The sequence below is a fragment of the Oncorhynchus kisutch genome, linkage group LG21, assembly GCF_002021735.2.
Source record: "Oncorhynchus kisutch isolate 150728-3 linkage group LG21, Okis_V2, whole genome shotgun sequence".
NCBI lineage: Eukaryota > Metazoa > Chordata > Actinopteri > Salmoniformes > Salmonidae > Oncorhynchus > Oncorhynchus kisutch.
In genome coordinates this window covers 17,116,471-17,138,635 of record NC_034194.2, presented here as the reverse complement: position 1 = coordinate 17,138,635, position 22,165 = coordinate 17,116,471, and the positions used below count along the sequence as shown (strand labels likewise).

At 42.2% G+C, this 22,165-nt stretch overlaps 1 protein-coding gene across 5 annotated transcripts in view; it reads right to left on the bottom strand.

Annotated features, from left to right (window-relative positions):
* Positions 1-1,376: 1,376 nt before the first annotated feature.
* Positions 1,377-22,165, bottom strand: part of tbc1d32 (TBC1 domain family, member 32) — a 38,235-nt gene continuing 17,446 nt past the window's right edge. The window contains exons 21-34 of one of the 5 annotated variants that reach the window (XR_004204662.1): positions 21,417-21,536; positions 20,698-20,786; positions 17,838-17,960; positions 17,421-17,529; positions 16,832-16,925; positions 16,079-16,204; positions 15,011-15,108; positions 8,949-9,018; positions 8,461-8,576; positions 7,782-7,936; positions 6,622-6,762; positions 4,072-4,260; positions 2,230-2,410; positions 1,377-1,640 (exon numbers count right to left, since the gene is read on the bottom strand). Coding sequence is in view for 2 of the 5 variants with exons in the window: in XM_031800395.1 (XP_031656255.1) it covers positions 2,285-2,410; positions 4,072-4,260; positions 6,622-6,762; positions 7,782-7,936; positions 8,461-8,576; positions 8,949-9,018; positions 15,025-15,108; positions 16,079-16,204; positions 16,832-16,925; positions 17,421-17,529; positions 17,838-17,960; positions 20,698-20,786; positions 21,417-21,536 (1,542 nt within the window). In the remaining 3 variants the exon portion in view is untranslated. Of the gene's footprint in view, positions 2,411-4,071; positions 4,261-6,621; positions 6,763-7,781; positions 7,937-8,460; positions 8,577-8,948; positions 9,019-15,010; positions 15,109-16,078; positions 16,205-16,831; positions 16,926-17,420; positions 17,530-17,837; positions 17,961-20,697; positions 20,787-21,416; positions 21,537-22,165 lie in introns of all 5 variants that reach the window. The other 4 variants (XR_004204660.1, XR_004204661.1, XM_031800395.1 and 1 more) reach the window with 4 other exon arrangements.

Genomic DNA, 22,165 nt, shown 5'->3' with positions numbered 1-22,165 from the left:
CAGTTGTGCCTCTGCACCTTTCTAGTTCAGTCCTCCTCCACTGACCTGGGACCAGTGAGTGGAATAAACACTTTGGGAGTGTGGCCAATGCAGCGATTACAACTGATAGACACTTAGAGGGAGTTTGTTCGGCCGGGTTATCATTTACAGTTCACTCATTGCCTTTGGTTCTCATTCTACCATTCTACTCTCTCGTGGGCTCTATAAAAATCTCTGTACAAACGCCTACAACTGCTTTTCAAACGGCAACAAACAATAATGAGGATCAACAGTGATGAAGTCGAAGTGTGACTGTGGACTAATACAATTATGAAATGTTAGATCATGGAGGCATTAGATTAGATGTGGAGAAATGGATAGGGCATATATAGCCAACCACTTAGCCACTATGTTGGGGACAGCAATGCCATTACAATCTTAAAAGACCAAGCAAAATGTTGCCTCGTGAATATCTACCAATTCAGAACAACAAGAGTTGTTTCAAGTTTCTTGATTGGTCTCCCTATTATCTTGTCCTTTCCATCCAATTCCTTCTTCCACCTCTATCCAACGAAGAGAACGGAATGTTTTATTTTCTCTCCGTCGTTCTGTTCTCTCTCAGACGGGACAAACTGTCAATCTAGGGGTTGACGTAAGCAGGGTTTAGGCAGAGGGACTACGAGAGTCTACCTCTTGCATTTTAATAAACGCCAGCCCATTTCAAATTAAAGGGGAGGCAGCAATGGAATGGAGACTCAAGTTATGGAGTTTCTACCGCTGTTTAATGCGCTTTTGGATCAATAAACAATTGCAAATTGTTATAGTCAGCAAAGACGTGGTTGTAAAATACTAAGTTAAGATGGCATCCAATGACCTATACTATTCTGTGAGTTGGTTGCCCATCAATATGTCTGATGTAATGGTGTGCGGTATTGAGTTGTTATTCCCAAACCAACCTGCTCCACACGCATGCAAGGTGAACAGTATACCGCACCAACATAGGCATTAGCAACCATTGAAATACAAGTACAAAATAAATAAATAAATAATAAAATCGTGAATCTGCTAAGAAAAGGCTTGGCATGGTAGTGTCGCACAGCAGCTGAGGGTGTGCCTTAATTACCACAATCAGTGTAATGATAACTAATTAGCCAATTCAAATGAGTTCCTGTAATTTAAAGTCTATCATTGAGATGAACTATTAGAGTCATCATTACCGTAAAGGTTGCTGTTGTCATTTCTAAAATGTAATCTAAGCGCCATCTCCAGCAGATGCAGCAGTGTTGGCCGATGAGATTTTTCACATAATTTAAATAAACAGCTCATTACACTGAAACTAATTGATTTAGCACAACGGAATTATGGGACGTACCAACAGGGGACAAAGGACACTGACAGACAATCAAACCTAGACTGAATGTTCAATTTTATTTAACACATGGGAGATCAAAGATAAATAAATAAAAGTCAAACTCATTTTAAAACCTCACTTCAAGTGCTTATCGGGTAAACATTTTGTGGCACTGATTTCTATCTCTTCTATCGACCTCTGCCCTACGTAGATGGTAAACAGTATATAATATTTAACAGTCGTGTTGGAGCTACTAAAGGCTTTAACGATCTCATTCATTATTCAGAGGCGTTCGTATCAGATGGTTCAGCTGAAAGAGAGAGAGATGGGCTGTTTACTAAGACTTGTGACAACAACATGCTGCCTCTCCACGGTCACCATCAAGCCTCTCAATGAGGAGATTGGACCCACAACATAGATACACTTGGTAAGCGACACTTGTGGCACGTACACAGACCATACACCTCCCATTACAGTTAGGAGCTTATGATCTGTAATGCATTGACAAGTAGAAGTGGAATTAAAAGGTGTGAACAAACAGTCATCATATTGTCTAGTGGAGGTATTAGTAGGGGCTGTATCGGATAGGAGAGGTCAGTAGGTTTACAAGTAAATATCATTATGCCCTTAAGGTTGGATTAATATAGAGAATGATCAGAACATTTCAAGAAGATCCATGAAGATGTAAATAGACAAGAAAGTACGTCAAGCAAGAAGTTAATTACCATGTATTTCATAACATTCTCAATCTGTTAAATAATATGGCATACATACATTATATGCCACTGTACATCTTTAAATACGGCGAGAAATATCAGATCTTACAGGTTAAAAAATAAAAACATTTACAGAGAGCATACGCAATATTGAATGTTAAACCCGTCTTGAGAATCCTTTACCTTGTTATAACCAGTCCCAGTGCAGCCTGGTGAGTGGAGACTATTGTGTGTCTTATCACTGCTGGCTGACTCTCTGGGAGATATTGTTCATGTCTGTCAGTACCATTGTTCTGTAACTGCACTCCAGACCCTCCATGTACTCAAGGTAATTACTCACTCTGAAGCCTTGGATGGGTTCCTCCTGATGGAAATCAAGGGGAGAGAAGAGAACACAACAACTCTGGTTAGGCTCCTAGTCCAGAGCTTTATGAGCTGTGTGCGCGTGTGTGTATGTGTGTGTGGTAAGGAGGGTGGCATAGCAATATACAACCAACAACAACGTGGACTTAACAACCTGTAATAGTGCAGCCAGTATGTGGTATGACCTAATTTGCAAGGACAACTTAACAAACCTAATTGGATCAAGGCCAAAATGCTAGGGACAAGAAGATAACATTTAATTTGGTCATTTGTACTGTCGGCAATTTACTTGAAAGTATTATAATTACTCTGAGTGACACATTCTTTATGGTGATTCTCAAGTTCATAGACAATGAAAATGAAAAACACTCAGTGTGTATTCTGTTTGCTACCTACAGAACACAGCACCCAAAGGGCAGGTTCGCATTTATTGTCATGAATCTTGATCTGGAGGCAACTATGCAGAGTGGTCACTAGCTAGCACAGTCACAAAAAATCTGATTTAAACCGAATCTTAACCATACTGCTAAGCCTAATCTGAATGCCTAACCCTAACCTTCAATTAAGATCAAAAAGCACATTTTATTTTCATTACTTTTTCATGAACAACCCTGATCAAACAAGTGCAAAGCTAATTTCACATTCTTAAATTCATGCTTTAAATTATGTAGAGAGGTACAGGTACGAGGTCTTTGTGTCTGAGTACATTGCCAGACATAAGATAGACCTGTTATCTGCAGTATGTTCAGGAGTACATTCACTTAATCACCCTGTCAAAACATGAGAGTGCCGTCATGATAAATGTGAGATTAGCATGAAGAACATCCTACATCCTGTTTCATTCTCTGTAGACGCCAATCTTTGTTTGAAAATCCATCAAAATGACCAATGCAATTTCCCTTTATCACTTGTCACCCAGAAAAGAGCTGTAAACACCGTCAAACGTGTGGAAATAGTGAACAGATAAGAATTCATACAGCAAGAAGGTATACCAACTATACCGCAGCCTTGATCTTATTGTTACCGCGAGAGAGAAGTAAAGTAGGGGAAGAAGTGGACATGTTGGAAGGCACTTTAGAAAATGTTTCGGAGCAGTTCTTTGGGTGATAAAAACCTATGGCAGCATTGTGTAATGACAGGCATCTTCTTTAGAATTTTCACAAAGAAAGGCTTTATTTTCAGTTTTTCCATGTAACATCTGAGTCACTGACGATGCTTTTTCACTTTGTGTCTTCCACCGCATCAAGCTGCAGACTGACATCAAGAACAATTGTAACAAGTCATTTCCATTTCAATGTTTTATTGACATGAAATATAGACTCAGAAGGTGTAGATATGTAAAAACCCAACAAACCCATCTGAAGTCCGGCTTAAACCCTTCTCCTATTACTCAAAGTGTGAACCTCAATGAGCATATACAAGATGGCATGTTTCAAACTTTCCATGTTGAACCGAGGACAGTGAAGCGACTGCGTAAGTGTGTTTCTGTCAAGCTGTATTTGCTACAAAGATGCATGCTACAATTCACCACAAGCATATCTCCAGATACAGCCATAACATGATCTTTTATTCAAACTACTGTCAGAGGCTGTTGATGGAGCGTGGACTCTGTTATCTGCTGAAGATCCGATTCACTAACCCCAGGTAGACAAACAGACTCACCTTGAGGAAGACCTGCAGGTCCTGGGTCTGTGTGTGCTGCAGGATGTCCTGCTGCAGGTGTTTCAGCACAGCCACACACATGTACACCTGGTAGTCCGGCCCCATCACCACACAGGTGGACACGTAGTGGCAGATCTCAGACCAGTCCAGGTAGTTCCAGAAACACTGGCCTAGCCACTGCACACACATCTGGAAAAACATCCGCCCACACATTAAATCAATTATATAAAGATTGTAAACCATAAAATTAGATGGTTGAAGTGATGAAAATAAAGGGCTATGCTTTTTTTTTTATCAAATGAAAAGAGTATTAAGGCTTTGAGGCAATAGCTTTGTGGAGCATGCAGAGTGGTTGTAAGTCTACCATGTGCTTTAATAACTGGGGTTACATGAAAAATAACTGGACAGTCTGACTGACCATAATAAACTGACTTAACACTCTACCTAGAATACTGAAGCACACAGAAGACAAGAGGTAAAAAAAGTTTTAAAAAAGAAACCTCCCTTTTTCAGGACCCTGTCTTTCAAAGATAATTTCTAAAAATTCAAATAACTTCACAGGTCTTCATTGTAAAGGGTTTAAACACTGTTTCCCATGCTTGTTCAATGAACCATAAACCATTAATGAACATGTACCTATGGAACAGTCGTTAAGACACTAACAGCTTACAGACGGTAGGGAATTAAGGTCACAGTTATGAAAACTTGGGACACTAAAGAGGCCTTTCTACTGCCTCTGAAAAACACCAAAAGAAGGATGCCCAGGGTCCCTGCTCATCTGTGTGAACGTGCCTTAGGCATGCTGAAAGGAGGCATGAGGAGTGCAGATGTGGCCAGGGCAATAAATTGCAATGTCCGTACTGGGAGACGCCTAAGACAACGCTGGAGGTTCCGTCATGGTCTGGGGCGGTGTGTCACAGCATCATCGGACTGAGCTTGTTGTCATTGCAGGCAATCTCAACACTGTGGGTTACAGGGAAGACATCCTCCTCTATCATGTGGTACTCTTCCTGCAGGCTGTCATCCTGACATGACCCTCCAGCATGACAATGCCACCAGCCATACTGCTCGTTCTGTGTGGGATTTCCTGCAAGACAGGAATGTCAGTGTTCTGCCATGGCCAGCGAAGAGCCCGGATCTCAATCCCATTGAGCACGTCTGGGACCTGTTTGATCGGAGGGTGAGGGATAGGGCCAATCCCCCCAGAAATGTCCAGGAACTTGCAGGTGCCTTGGTGGAAGACTGGGGTAACATCTCACAGCAAGAACTGGCAAATCTGGTGCAGCTGGTGGTCACACCAGATACTGGCTGCTACTTTGTTTTTGACCCCCCCTTTGATCAAGGACACATTATTCCATTTCTGTTAGTCACATGTCTGTGGAACTTGTTCAGTTTATGTCTTAGTTGTTGAATCTTATGTTCATACAAATATTTGCAAATTTACTTAAGTTTGCTGAAAATAAACGCAGTTGACAGTGAGATGACGTTTTGTTTTTTGCTGAGTTTATTTTCAATGCATAATGGATTACTATCAAGCTCATATAATGCACCAATAAAAACAATGACAAATCCTAATTGGTTTTCCTGTCAGAATTACCAGTACACTGGACACCCTTTACAGTTCTTTCTAACTGGGCCTCTAAGAGCATGTTGAGAATGCATTGTCTTCTCAAGTTATTTTCAATGACAGTATTTTCAAGGGAAAGAAGTGAATTCAACTTGAACTATTCCGTCAGACAGAGCTAACTCAAGTCCCAGCCTGTTCTGCTAGGCCCTCCACCTCTGCCCACCAACTCCACACTGCAATTTACTCTGTATGTTTACATTCTCTGAATATCTTTCCTCGCAACTTCAAAGGATGTGGCGTAGCTGCAGCTGGAATTTTAACGAGGCACCCAGGAGCACAATAATATCTTGCCATTCCTGATGGAGGAATGAATCTGACCTTCATCCGATGGTCAGATTCATGACGTGATTCCTGATTTGTCATGTTTTCAAAACTCAACTTATGAGGGTATATTTTCATTTATGGCAAAGAATATACTGGATTTATATATAGAGCTGTGATTGGGAAACTGGGAGGAAGTGCATTCAATAGTTTGCACCCAATGACTTTGACTTAAAAGCTATATTATAAACTTTTTTTTATTGTGAGAGACTCTTTGGCTTATAGTCCCTGTTGACACACATTACGTCTGAGATGACAGTCCGCCTGAAACACTGAGCCAAAAGGAGATGAGATCAAAAGGAAGATTTTTCAAGGTGAACTCTTTGTTTGAGGATGAAAGTTGACGTCAAGGGAATCAACTGTGGCAAGCCGAACAACAGAGGGATTCCGCAGCCTCAGTTCTGAACTTTTATAGGTAGAATAAGTACTACTGTCACCTTGAGGAAAACGTATTATGCCGGTTCATGAAAACTCATTTTCTATCCTATTTTAATGGTCATAAACATGGTCAAAATAGTCCCTTAGGGTGTCCATTTCATTATAATAGCACCCTGGCGAGTGAAACATTTGGACGAGTGAAAGGACGGAAGGTGATATTATACCTGGGAGGGGGTAAAACCGGACATCCTGAAGGCAGAGAAAACTAGAGGCACTTCAGTCTTCAGCAGCATCTCGACATAGTGTGCTGTGCATGAGTAGACCGGATGGATGCTAGACTGAGCAATCTCCATGGGCAGGTGAACCTAAAAGGCGAAGAGAAGTTCAGATTTACAATGCATAGTAACTAACTACAAAAGCCAAGCTCTGTAGGTTAATAGCTAAACTTGCCAAATGACACACAGATGAAACAGCAGACAGCGGATTGGTCTGATTTTCACTCCTCAATTTCCTCCAAACAGAATTGTCAGAGCCCAATGCTTTCGGAGAACGCAGTGTGCATGCGTGTGTGTATGTGTTTCACTGGGTACACTGTGTGAATTTGCTACTATCACTTAATCACTTGTCCCTCTGTTCTTCTAGGTATTGACAGCATCGGCCGCATAAAATTTACAGAGGATTGTGCCGCCACTGTTTAGTAATTCTCCCTCATCTGCGACATGGTGTGCTTACTCCCATCTGTCTGCATACATCCTGATTTGCATGCACTGCTGTTCGGATGGCAGATTTGTAATCAGTTGTACAAACGCTTCCACCATTTCCGAGACATATTCTTACTGCTGAAGCACTATTAACAGCTGAGTATTGAACATCATCAGCAGCCAGAGATGGCTGTTTCCAAATGTAAGTGGGGACATTGATAATAACTATTCCAGCATAATCTTATCATATCCACCATTTCCATCAAGAAAACACGCAGTATTAAGAATCCCTAGTCTACACAGATACAAACGATAACATAACTCAAACGTGTATGATTTGGCTTGTGGTGCCTAAATTGGGTGAGAATATTTAGCATTAAAATGCAACTCTAAAATGCATCTTTCCAATGTATGGCCATACAAATGACAGTATTTCATAAGAATCCAATTTTGCAGCAGGATTCATTACACGCTCCCACCAAATGAAAGACGTGTTTATCTCCTTACATACTTTTAACCATCCTCTTCCTTGACTACTTCCAGCGCTGCCTGAAAATAGAGGGCAGGGAGAAACAGAGGGAGAGAGCAGGGGGAGAAAAGAGCTACGCTCTATCTGTCAGACTGGAGGCAACTTAGTATTCAGTCCCTTCCTGGAAGAACGAGGGGTGGGCTGCTGGACTCACCGATCCGTGGAGCCTGGCGGGCCAGAGGAAGGCTGATGTGAGCAGGGTGGAGAGGTGGAGGAGGAGGCGGAGTGCTCTCTCCATGTCTCCAGCCATGATGAGGAACACGGTGGAGGCGAACCAGTCATGACCGGGGTAGGCTCCCTGCAGAGTGTCTGGTGGAGTGGAGTTATGGAGAGGCTCTGACAGAGTGCAACATCTGGGCCTGTCTGACTGGACATCACCAGGGCCACTATAAAAACCACACCTAGAGCACCACAGGTCAGTCTCAGCAGGCAGGAGAGGGGTTAAATATTGAGGGGCCCGAGGCTGGATGCAGTGGGCCTCCTCAATGAGATTGACAGACACATACTGTAGGGGAGTGGACGATGATGATGATAAACATAGACGTATGAATCTGAATTTAAAACAGAGCAGAGTCATATGAGAGGCTCTTATCAGGGAATAAAGAGAGGAATCTCAGCAGAACTTCAAGTATCATTCAATTGAGAAAAATGTACGTTTCTGAAAGCCTCTTGAGGGTTCATGTTGCGTCCTTGAAAAAAGCAGGTGTAAAATATATTTTCTTCCTTCTGAGAGAAAACAATAGATATCACTTTACTGACTCTGGAATAGTCAGCGGATGCTTAGTCAGTCCCATTGTGATTCGTATGGTTGCCAACATAGCTGATAAGGATACAAAGCTCCGACGTGAGTTTGGCTCTCTGTTGAGATAGGAGCTCTTGGCAATGCTTCATCAAAAGACAGAGGTCCTGCTCAGAGTTATCCCTCAGTAAGTTCAGATGTCTCCCATACCTACAAACAAACAGACACAAATTCAAACATTCAGGATCCTACTGTAGATCACACTTTGACTCATCTATTTAACAAATTATGTGGTGTTCAATCAGAACAATTAGGGTTAATAGAAGGATATAATTAGCCTAAATTAGCCTTGTCTTAACGCTCATCTCTCATTAGCATATTGCCCAAAGAGTATGCAATATCTCATTTGAGTTCATAGAACATTGACCTATTGTTCTAGAATGTCTCTGCAATAGTGCTGATCACCACATCATTCTGTAATAATCGTTTTTTTGTTATCTTTATTGGCCGTTGAGTACCTGCCCTCTCTGAGATTGGAACAAAGCTGGGAGGTTCAGACTTTGAGGATGCAGATGGCGTTACCTGAGAGAGGCCCGAATCCCCAGCTGGTCCACAGACGACAGGCTGCCAGTCTTTATGCCGCTCCCCGACGCTATAAAACAGGCAATAAAGGAACTGGAAATTACCAGGGGTTTACTCACTAGCGCTCCCCAGCCATCAATAAAAATGTCAATTCAATGACTGTGGCAAAGCAAAGCGACTGTGCCTTTGACAATGCTCGCTCATTTGGCGAAATGACTCAAACCCTAATCTCGCATCAAGTGATACATTGCAGAGATGATCAGACGAGCGTTCTGTATTCATCATAGAAACCAACGCATGCTTTAATTGAGAAAATGGCCTTGATGAGAGTGAAGTAAACCTGCAGCTCTGTGGAAACTACTCTTCCCTCTTTATTAATATCAGTGCCACTCCCTGATTGAAATGACTATCTAATGGAGATGAATGGCTTCTCTCTCCCGTCTGCCATTGTTTCTTCTTGATAGATGAGCCCCTGAGAAAGGCCTGGGAGTGAGGTGAAGGAACTCCAGCAAATTATTCTCCACCACATAATGGCAGCCCCTCGACATGAGCAAATCTGCGAGCCTGTTGTTAATGTCAATCACAAGCCATGACAGGAGAGGGGAAGAGAGCTAAACCGCACAGGCTATGACAACTGCTCCCCTGATGGACCATTTGGTGAAAGGAATAACTTCACGGAGGAAAGGACAAAAGGGGAAAACAGGGCATTGGAGTGTGTGTGTGCATGTGTGTCTGAGGGGGAGATGGAGAGTGTGAGAGAGAAATGGTTTTCTTGACTTTTCAAGTTTCTTTAGACTTTTTCTACGATTCACCCTCCTTTGTGAGCTACAGTACAGCCCAAGAGTTACAGCTCAGCTCTAATGAGCATGTCTCGTACAAAGAGACTCCAGTGTGTGTTTGAGTTAAGCAAGCGAAGCGGAGAAAGAACACTTCAAATCAAAATCAAATGTAATTTGTCACATGCGCCAAATACAACAGGAATAGACTTTACAGTGAAATGCTTACTTTACAGTGTAGAATTAAAAAGTAAGACACATATTTGCTAAATAAAAAAGGAAATAGTAACGCAATAAAAACAATAACGAGGCTGTATACAAGGAGTACCAGTACCGAGTCAATGTACAGGCGTACGAGGTAGTTGAGGTAATACAGTATGTACATGTGAGTAGGGGTAAAAGTGACAGGGCAATCAGGATATATCATAAACAGAGTAGCAGCAGAGTGTGTGAAAGTGTCTATCTGTGAGTGTGTGTTTATGACATCAATATGCATGTGTGTATGTGTGTTTTGTGTGTGTGAGCGTATGTAGTGTGAGTATAGTTTAGTGAGTGTGCATACAGCCAGTGCAATGGAGTCAGTGCAAAACAACTAAGATAAATAAATGATAATAAAGGGTCAATGTAAATAGTCCTGGTAGCCATTTGATTAACTGTTCATCAGTCTTATGGCTAGAAGCTGTTCAGGTGCCTTTTGGTCACAGACTTGGAGCTCTGGTACCGCTTGTCATGTGGTAGCAGAGAGAAGAGTCTATGACATGGGTGGCTTGAGTATTTTTAGGGCCTTCCTCTGACACTGCCTGGTATAAAAGTCCTGAATAGCAGGGAGTTTGGCCCCAGTGATGTACTGGGCCGTACTCACTACCCTCTGTAGCCCCTTGCGGTCAGATGCCGAGCAGTTGCCATACCAAGCGGTAATGCAGCCAGTCAAGATGCTCTCAGTGGTGCAGCTGTACAACTTTCTGAGGATCTGTGGGCCCATGCCAAATCTTTTCAGGGGGAGGGGTGATGTTGTGTTGGTGTATTTGGACCATAATAGGTCCTTAGTGATGTGGACACTGAGGAACTTCTCGACCCACTCTACTACAGCCCCGTCGACGTGAATGGGGGCATATCGGCACTCCGTTTCCTGTAGTCCATGATAAGCTCCTTTATCTTGCTGATGTTGAGGGAGAGGTTGTTGTCCTGGCACTACACTGCCATGTCTCTGACCTCCTCCCTATAGGCCGTCTCATTGTCGTCGGTGATCAAGCCTACCACCGTCACGTTGTCGGCAAACTTAATGATGGTGTTGGAGTCGTGTGCGGCCACGCAGTCCTGGGTATACAGGGATTACAGGAGGGAACTGAGCACGCACCCATTGGGGGCCCCTGTGTTGAGGGTAAGCGTGGCAGATATTGTTGTTGCCTACCCTAACCATCTGGTGGCGGCCCGTCAGGAAGTCCAGGATCCAGTTGCAGAGGAAGGTGTTCAGTCCTAGGTTCCTGAGCTTAGTGATGAGCTTGGAGGGCACTATGGTGTTGAACACTGAGCTGTAGTCAATGAACAGCATTCTAACATAGGTGTTCCTTTAAAACAGGTGGGAAGGGGAGTGTGGAGTGCAATAGAGATTGTGTCATCTGTGGATCTGTTGGGGCAGTATGCGAATTGGAGCGGGTCTGCAATGATGGTGTTGATGTGAGCCATGACCAGCCTTTCAAAGCATTTCATGGCTACAGATGTGAGTGCTATGAGGTGGTAGTCATTTAGACAGGTTACCTTGGCATTCTTAGGCACAGGGACTATGGTGGTTTGCTTGAAACATGTAGGTCAGGGCTGCCCAACCCTCTTCCTGGAGATCTACTGTCCTGTAGGTTTTCAGTCCAACCCTCTTCCTGGAGATCTACTGCCCTGTAGGTTTTCAGTCCAACCCTCTTCCTGGAGATCTACTGTCCTGTAGGTTTTCAGTCCAACCCTAATTTAGCATATCTGATTCAGCTAGTTAAGGTCATGTTGAGCAGCTAATTAGAATCCGGTGTGTTAATTTAGGGTTGGACTGAAAACCCACAGGACGGTAGATCTCCAGGAAGGGGGTTGGGCAGTCCTGATGTAGGTATTACAGACGGGGACAGAGAGATGTTGAAAATGTCAGTGAAGACACTTGCCAGCAGGTGCGCATGCTTTGAGTACTCGCCCTGGTAATCCCTCTGGGCCTGCGGCCTTGTGAATGTTAACCTGTTGAAGGCACTTAAAATTCTCTCACATCGGCTACGGAGAGTGTGATCATACAGTCGTCAGGGGACAGCATGGTTCAGTGTTTCTTGCCTTGAAGCGAGCATAGAAGGAATTTAGCTTATCTGGTAGGCTCACATCACTGGGCAACTCTCAGCTGGGTTTCCCTTTGTAATCTGTGATAGTTTACAAGCCCTGCCACATTCATGGTATTGATCAGGACTAAAACTCAGAGGGCTCAATGAGAAACACTGACGCACCTCTGCATGTTACCAAGTCAACCATATACTATTAGACATTTATTAACAGAATTCTACAGAAACACACAACGCAACATATATAAGGGAAGGGGTCTCAAACAGTGATAAAGGTATGTTAGCCCAGGTTTGAGGAAACACTAAAACTAAGCTCCAAGAAAACATGAAAATAAAGATTTCAAATCAGCACCAAAGCTTTAGAAATGACAGACCATCATTGACTGGTCTAAAGTTATTAGCTAGCTCCCATTAATAGATAATGGACAGTGAGGTCTCATTGGACCCTGAAAATGTTGATGTGTGTTGATAGCATAATGAGGCTAAAAGAACACCAAAGCACTGAGGATCCTTTGAGCTTCAAGGGAAAGTTAGTTAAATAACTAGTGATGAGATGGAGAGAATGTGCTCACTGAACAGTAAATAACCTGCCTTTGGATTTCTGGACAAAGAGTCAGATGTCATGATGGAGCACATTGCATGAGATAAATAATACATGGGAAATGATTATAACACTAGGGGAAAAAAACTATATTTGAGTTTTGGATTTAAAATGTTCCATTCTATATGAGTGGCGGATGGATGCTGATTTGTCCTGACATTAGATATCCACATACATTTGAAGTCGGAAGTTTACATACACCTTAGCCAAATACATTTAAATTCAGTTTTTCACAATTCCTGACATTTAATCCAAGTAAGAATTCCCTGTTTTAGGTCAGTTAGGATCACCACTTTATTTTAAGAATGTGAAATGTCAGAATAATAGTAGAGAGAATGATTAATTTCAGCTTTTATTTATTTCATCACATTCCCAGTGGGTCAGAAGTTTACATACACTCAATTAGTATTTGGTAGCATTGCCTTTAAATTGTTTAACTTGGGTCAAACATTTCGGGTAGTCTTCCACAAGCTTCCCACAATAAGTTTGGTGAATTTTGGCCCATTCCTCCTGACAGAGCTGGTGTAACTGAGTCAGGTTTGTAGGTCTCCTTGCTCGCACACGCCTTTTCAGTTCTTCCCACAAATGTTCTATGGGATTGAGGTCAGGGCTTTGTGATGGCCACTCCAATATCTTGACTTTGTTGTCCTTAAGCCATTTTGCCAGAACTTTGGAAGGATGCTTGGGGTCATTGTCCCTTTGGAAGACCCATTTGGGATCAAGCTTTAACTTCTTGAATAATGTCTTGAGATGTTACTTCAATATATCCACCTAATTTTCCTACCTCATTATGCCATCTATTTTGTGAAGTGCACCAGTCCCTCCTGCAGTAAAGCACACCCACAACATGATGCTGCCACCCCCGTGCTTCACGGTTGGGATGGTGTTCTTCGGCTTGCAAGCCTCCCCCTTTTTCCTCCAAACATATTATGGCCAAACAGTTCTATTTTTGTTTCATCAGACCAGAGGACATTTCTCCAAAAAGTACGATCTTTGTCCCCATGTGCAGTTGCAAACCGTAGTCTGGCTTTTTTTATGGCAGTTTTGGAGCAGTGACCTCTTCCTTGCTGAGAGGCCTTTCAGGTTATGTCGATATAGGACTCGTTTTACTGTGGATATAGATACATTTGTACCTGTTTCCTCCCACATCTTCACAAGGTCCCTTGCTGTTGTTCTGGGATTGATTTGCACTTTTCGCATCAAAGTACATCAAATCAAATCAAATCAAATGTATTTATATAGCCCTTCGTACATCAGCTGATATCTCAAAGTGTTGTACAGAAACCCAGCCTAAAACCCCAAACAGCAAGCAATGCAGGTGTAGAAGCACGGTGGCTAGGAAAAACTCCCTAGAAAGGCCAATACCTAGGAAGAAACCTAGAGAGGAACCAGGCTATGTGGGGTGGCCAGTCCTCTTCTGGCTGTGCCGGGTGGAGATTATAACAGAACATGGCCAAGATGTTCAAATGTTCATAAATGACCAGCATGGTCGAATAATAATAAGGCAGAACAGTTGAAACTGGAGCAGCAGCACAGTCAGGTGGAAGTTGAAACTGGAGCAGCAGCATGGCCAGGTGGACTGGGGACAGCAAGGAGTCATCATGTCAGGTAGTCCTGGGGCATGGTCCTAGGGCTCAGGTCAGTTGAAACTGGAACAGCAGCATGGCCATTCATCTCTAGGAGACAGAACGTGTCCCCTTCCTGAGCGGTATGACGGCTGCGTGGTCCCATGGTGTTTATACTTGCGTACTATTGTTTGTACAGATGAACGTGGTACCTTCAGGCATTTGGAAATTGCTCCCAAGGATGAACCAGAATTGTGGAGGTCTACATTTGTTTTTCTGAGGTCTTGGCTGATTTCTTTTGATTTTCCCATGATGTCAAGCAAAAAAGCACTGAGTTTGAAGGTAGGCCTTAAAATACATCCACAGGTACACCTCCAATTGACTCAAATTATGTCAATTAGCCTATCAATTAGCCTATCATCCTTCTAACCCACTGGAATTATGATACAGTGAATTAGTGAAAAGTGAAATAATCTGTCTGTAAACAATTGTTGTAAAAATGACTTGTGTCGTGCACAAAGTGGATGTCCTAACCGACTTGGCAAAACCATAGTTTGTTAACATAAAATTTGTGGAGTGGTTGAAAAACGAGTTTTAATGACTCCAACCTCAGTGTATGTAAACGTCCGACTACAACTGTAAATGAAGGACTCATCACTAATTAAAACAGTTAATTATAGATAACAAAACTGCGATTGTGACACCGATAGCAGCATTTTATCATTTGCTCTTTACTTTTGATTGATAAATGTGTCACCACTGGGAAAGCTTCAAGGCAAATTCCACAAAAATGCAAGATGAATCACTCACTCACTATGCCACACTGACCTATGTAGTCCGCAGGTGGGAAGAAACGTTCTGATGGCAAAGCAGAAAGGTACGACACAGCCTTCTCCAGTAGATCAGCCAGGACTGGGGGCGGATACAGGAAACACATAGTGGGTTTTAGGAACATCACAGATGCCTTTGAAAAAGCCATCTCTCTTCAATGAACAAATTGAGCTGCTTTTACTGTACACACAGCTGGGAAAATAGGAAAGTAATCAAGCATCTTGTTTATCTAATATATGAAGAGAGGAAGCTCTATGTAGACAATTTTTATAATTTAAGCTACATCAAAGGCCCTCGTCCTGGGCGCTTCTTTGTCTCTGAATTAAATAAGAAATCATGAAGTCTCTTACTCTGCACTCCGTGATCCCTTCACAAGAAATAATTCAAAATGTAACTACTTTAGATTGACATTCAGAGGAAGCAATTGAACACACAATGAATCATGACGGTTTCGATGATTAGCAACCAATGAATGACGCGAACACCCTCAGAGACCGCAACAGTTGACACATGACAAGTATGGTCAATTACAAGTACAGTAAATGAAAATCTTATGTGGGAAAGATAGTAATCTTAACAAATTGGTCATTGATGCACTTGCAGTTATATGCAGAGAGCTATTGGTTCTTCATGATCTAGTTGTCAGGACACTCAATATGGGTCTATCATTTCCTCCACTGACAAACTGATTGTCCATTTATTCATGGGAACTTAACGGACTATCAAATGTTAACATACTGTGTCCTCTGTCTGTGGTTTGAATATAAAACAGATGAGTTATAACCCAACAGAACTATCGTTCTCAAATACAGTGTGTAACGTATTGATTGTAGCATATCATGTAATGGCAAGAACTTTGAAATATTGATTCAGGGTTTTTATTGATAAACTATTCAGGGTCAGAAGTCTAGGTCTGGGTTTTTTCCCTTCTGACCATGTGACCTGACCAGGAATATCTCTGTATCGTATGTCGGGCCCAGAGGTGTTCCTGGTTACATGTTGTCTAGAAAAACTTATTGCCCTACACATAACATAATTTTATATCACCCACCGTTCCCTGAGACAATGTTGGACTTGGTGGTCATGACTTTGCAGTACTGTCTCCTACAGGTATCCATCCAGCTCCCATCCCTCTCCGTGTTCTTGGTGGAGGACAGGAAGGCACTTATCTCACAGTCTACAGACAAAACAAAAAGACATTGCTCACTCCGACTACCAAATGCATTTATTCACATTCTTATTAACTTCCAGGAGAGAATTTTGCCTCCATTATGCAATCAGAGATATATTTTCTTTCTTGACCCTGACCTTTTAAACAACACTGACATACAGTTGAAGTCGGAAATTTACATACACCTTAGCCAAATACATTTAAACTCAGTTTTTCACAATCCCTGACAATGTATAATGTAATATTTACCCTGTTTACCCCGGGTAGTCTTTGGAAGATTCAGTATGTAATTCTTACCCTGTTTACCCCGGGTAGTCTTTGGAAGATTCAGTATGTAATTCTTACCCTGTTTACCCCGGGTAGTCTTTGGAAGATTCAGTATGTAATTCTTACCCTGTTCACCCCGGGTAGTCTTTAGAAGATTCAGTATGTAATTCTTACCCTGTTTACCCCGGGTAGTCTTTGGAAGATTCAGTATGTAATTCTTACCCTGTTTACCCCGGGTAGTCTTTGGAAGATTCAGTATGTAATGCTTACCCTGTTTACCCCGGGTAGTCTTTGGAAGATTCAGTATGTAATGCTTACCCTGTTTACCCCGGGTAGTCTTTGGAAGATGCAGTATGTAAATCTTACCCTGTTTACCCCGGGTAGTCTTTGGAAGGTTCAGTATATAATACTTGGGCAGGGGGTATGATGAAAACATCGGCCATGGATAAGGGTCAGTGCCCTAAAAAAGATAAATAATCATTATGTTAAAATATATGTGATCTCTCTGTTTACAAACTCCTACAAGCTTACGTATCTCATATTATTGACACGCCTAATACAAATATGGTGTATTACTGATTGTCTGTAGATGCTATGTAATAAGTGAAATCTGAGCTATTCCACATGTAAAGATGTAGAATATAAATCACATATGAACCATGGTTTACTTTTCAGATTCAGTGTACTCTAAATGTTAATGGAGTTTTGTTTGCTAATCCTTATCATCTTGTCTGTGCTATTTACATTCATTGAAGACATTGTGCTATTGAAAGCATGTCTTTCCAGGTCACGGAAGATCACAGCATCCCTGGAACAGGTTACCATGATGAACCTTTTGTATATGCAGATGATAGCACTTAAGTGTAACACACAGTTCTGGAAAACCATTCCTTCAGTCATCAGGACTTCCTCGACTTGATGTAAGGCCAAGGGGTGTGAGTAGAAGGGCACTGACCTTCTGGAGGACCCTAAGGGGAAGTCTCCTCTCCGATGGTCCTCCAATCACACTCATACGCACCAGGATGTGGTTCCTCTCCACAGATAGACCATCAATGATGAAATCTCTGAGAGAGGAGAGGGGTGAAGGAACAATGGGAGGATAAATCTCCACTTCACAAATAAAACTATCGTGCATGCAAATATATTTATTTTGTGACCGGACAATATGGAGCATTTCAATTCATGAACAGTTGCAATATCCATTAAGGAGGTATTCAAAACACCCTTTTGGAAATTGCCTTTTGTTTACGCTTTATTTCCATGACAAGGCAAATGATCCATTTCTTATTTTGTTGTGATTAACCTCTAATGGTGGAACCAAAGCCTGCCATACCACTATGAGGCACAGGAAAACAAAACCCTTTTCAAATACCCTTCACCGGACGATGGATCGGTGATGTTGTCCTTCTGACATTGCAGCAACATGTCGGAAATGTTGTACTGTGACTCCAGAAGAAGGAGGGAGTCTAGGTTGCAGCACATCACACTAAGTAATCTGAAAGTACACCAAAATACATAGATAAACACATTTTTACTTCTCAAGGACATAGAATTACAGATCGTACAGACGTAATCGTTTTAAAATGACTCAGCCACAACCAAATGTTGCTCTGACAACCCATTGGGTGCTTGCTCTGACAACCCATTGGGTGCTTGCTCTGACAACTCATTGGGTCTAGCTGCCTATTGCTTACACACCTACAACGGACAGCATGTTGTCTTTTTCCCAGGTCTTATGAAAGCTAGCATTTGTTTCTGCTAGCCTGCCTTATTGCCTTGTATATTAACAGACTCCGCAGAGGACCAAGCCAGAGGGCTTTGCATAATAGGGAGAAAGAATCCCTAACTGAGTTGTGGAAATAGATTTCAACATTAATGCAGCAGTTGTGAGAGTAATAAATCATGAAAGCGGATACAGGAGCGATGTGACGGAGACATTGTGTACTTTTGGAGAACATAGCTGGGAAATAAAACAGGCAGGTGGAAGTGAGCAGTAAAATATGACAACCTTGGGTTATATTGTTAAGTGACAGAGATGTCGCTCTCTAATGGCTATAATGAAGGGATTTTCTACCTAGCAGTCAGTTCATATCAGCCTGGTCCTTTTACAGTGACAGTGACACAATCCTACTGAACAGAATTTGGGCAGCAAACACAACATACTGTCCGGAAGCTGCACTCAACCAAAATGGTTCTTCCATTGCAGCCTGCTCTTTAACTCAAGACCAAAACAATCTTGGGACACTCAGAGCAATTCTAGATATAATTCTTTCAACACAGACACCAAACTGCAGGAATGCAAGTTCTTGTAAACAGGAAAAAAGATACAGTCCTTGAGCAGAAATAATCCCACCAGTCAAATCATTAACTACAAGTGAAAGATTGTGTAGAAGCCAGCCAGGAGGCAGTAAACATTATAAATGCTTGTTCTGCATTCAGGGAGTAAGGAGCTCCATCTTTGTTCATATCATTACAGGCTCTGATAAGGAGTGCAGCGTGAGGGCAATTCATTATCATTATTTTAAGCATGAAAAATGGGAGCCAACGTGTTACTGAGACACTTGTGAAATGAACACTGAATATAACCGTTCAAGCAAATTACACAGCCACAGCGTTTTGTCAACAGGAAGCCATCCTCTTCAAAAACAAGAGTCTCCTAATTGATCCATTTTGCATATTTGGTGGAGCTGAGTGGGGCCCTCCTAAGAGAATGTAGCTCAGGCTCTTTCATCTGCAGTTTCCGCCACGCTCCCTGAAACACCAACACTGACTTGCCCTCCTTCTGACTGGGGCGGCCATCGCTAAGGATTCACTTTGACTTCAAAACCAGTGTGTGTCCCTCTGGCAGAAAAATACAGAACATTCAAAACAGCAGAGAGAAAAAATAAGTCTAAAGTAGTGAAAAATTCAGTGTGTTAAAAAACAATAAGGTGTTTGTAAGAGAACAATCTAGAGACAGCCCTTTGAGATGAGGTACACAGGGATGTGATCTGGTTAAGCAAGGAGAGGTGTGAGTTGTGGCTGTGATAGAGCATTCTGTCAAAGCAAGATGATTCATTTCTGTGCTGCTGTCAACTGTCATCATGCCCTCAGTGTGATGGGCACCTTCAGTCATTCAGTTTGACGTCCATTGGAAGACAGAATGGCTTTGGTGAGTTCTGAAGGCTGTCCGTTTCCCAACTCATCCTTCATTGTTTAGCATGCAGGTCAACATCTAACCTATATCTACAGTTCTTTTCAAGATGAGGATGTTGTGTTCAGTTCCAAGGACAATTAGCGTGGAGAAACCCTAAAAAACAGTGGGTGAGCTAACACCCAGTCAAGCCTGAGTAAGGCAGCTTGGAAGTGGAACAAAAAATACTTTCCTCATTTCCAAGAGCTACTTCCATGCCAGAGAATAAATACAGCCCCTCAGCATTGAGAAATGGTTATCAGGTAGTCTGTACTCGCAGTGCTGTGCATTATTTATCCACTCTTCCTCCACTAGAAAACTGGTTTACTCACCCATAAACACATAGCAGCTGCTACATCTACACCGTGATGTGCTGTCAGAGACTAGACATGTCTAGACTGTCCTATGGACACCGTACACGTCACTCTGACAGGTCCTCCCTGTAATATCCTGCCAGCCAGTCCAGCGACACACAGGCGGCTGTGACAGTTGTTGGGTGAAATGAGGACGTGAGGAGGGACAGTGGCTCAGTAATGATGACCTCTCCTCAGAGAGAGAGAGTGAGGCAGAGGTCATCCAGTGACAAGTCTATAACCACTAGAAGTGTGTAAAAGTGAAAGAACCAGCCAGCCGTGTTAACACTGAGGCAGCCTGGTGTTTGTTTGAAGTCAACGTGGAATACATTGCCCTTTCCAATCCATATACATCACTAGGTTGATGGAAGATTATTTTCCCGAAGAGTTCACAAAAGATGTGAGCGATATAAACAAAACAAAACACTCACATCAAATCATGTTTAGAATGAAAAAAATTACTGATCAAAAATAGGAATATCCTTTGTGGTAGCTTTAACAGTCGTGGGGTCTAATCTGTAGCAAATGATTTAGTGTTACAGTCGATGTCGCATAAAAATAGCATAAAGCAAAGAGTCAATCTCATATTGATCAGGCTAATCAGGCCAATCAGATGATAAACCCCACAATGCATGCACTGCTGTGCCTTTGTGCTCCCACCACCCATTCATTCTGAAAGAAAGATCGGAGAACAGTATTGATCTTACCTCAGGCCAAACGTGTGAGATTGCTCGTAGTTGAACAGTGAATGAATTTTCACATCTGAGTTCACAGCAATCAGCCTATCAATCAAATCCTGTGGCAAAGAGGTACAACACAGAATGAAAATGCTGAAAAGATTGTGATGATGTGAAAGGTAGATAATTACATTTCTACCTACATCCTGGTCGTGTGCAGTAGTTATTGATTGGGCTATGTCTGTAGAAGTACGCATGTAGGACTATGTTACAACAGCTGCGTTTGCACACAACCTATGTAAGTGTGGCCTCCTATGGCAAAACCTGGAACTGCAACCACATAAAAACATTCTACCAGAGACAGAAGAGGAAGCGACACACCCCACTCCCTCATTTTTTTCTGGTTACATTACATTCAATAAACTAAGCAGACCAGACCCAGCTGCTACTGCATTGGTGTCTATGAGAGAACCACCCCGTTAAGCAGACCGGAACTGACCATTGTTTTCCAATGGTAAATGGCCCGAGTGAACAATCTTCATTTATTCACCTTTTGGTACTACCTTATCTTTGACATTGTCTGCATAACCTTATATTTCACATTTTCAAATATCTGAAGCAATACATTTTATTTATGGGTAGCATAATCCGAACAAACTGATGTTAAAACCATATCCAACATAGGAAACAGATACAAGTGTATGTCAAGTCCAGCATTCTCATGGTAGGGTGTGAGGGTCGGGACTGACTGTAATGGATGTGGGCATCTCCCTTAGGTTGTACTCAGCCTTGTTGGGCAGAGGCTGCTGTCCCAGGAGCTCCCACACAGCATGGGAGGAGGACAGCAGGTTGACCAAGGACAGGAACGACTGGGGGGAAGGGAAGGGGTGGGGTCAAAACAGTCATACATCATACATCAAACAGTCATACATCATTTGGTTGTTCTGAAAAGCTAAGGTCAAGATGAAATGAGTTTGGGTTTATGACAAGGTTGGGGTGCAGCAATTTATGTTGTTTCTTTCCTACATTCTATTTATTCAAAGAGCTTTTTTTTTGTTGCTGAAAATGGAACTTGGAACGTTATAAGTCTAAAGATCTATACTGCATTTCAATAAAAAAGGATCAAAGGGATGACAATTACATTCACATGTGCTCCAGACAGTGTGTATTGCGGAGGTGTATCAGAGGACTGACATATTGCTAGATCATCTCAAACTGATGAACACCAACTGTGAATACTTGAGTAGATTACTTCCTGTAGATTGGTGAATATAAAAGACCATATTGAAATAAAACATCCGAAAACAAGAGCTAGGCTATTATCTGTTAGATCCCGTTATTTAATTTAGGGGATAAATGCCAGCAAAACAAAAACATAATTGTCTTTCTTGTCATTCTGGTTCCTATCCTGTCTGAATATGGTATAGACCTCCACTCAACCTCTGACCCACCCACCATGAATAGCTAACATAACAGGGCCGACAGTCATAACACCAAT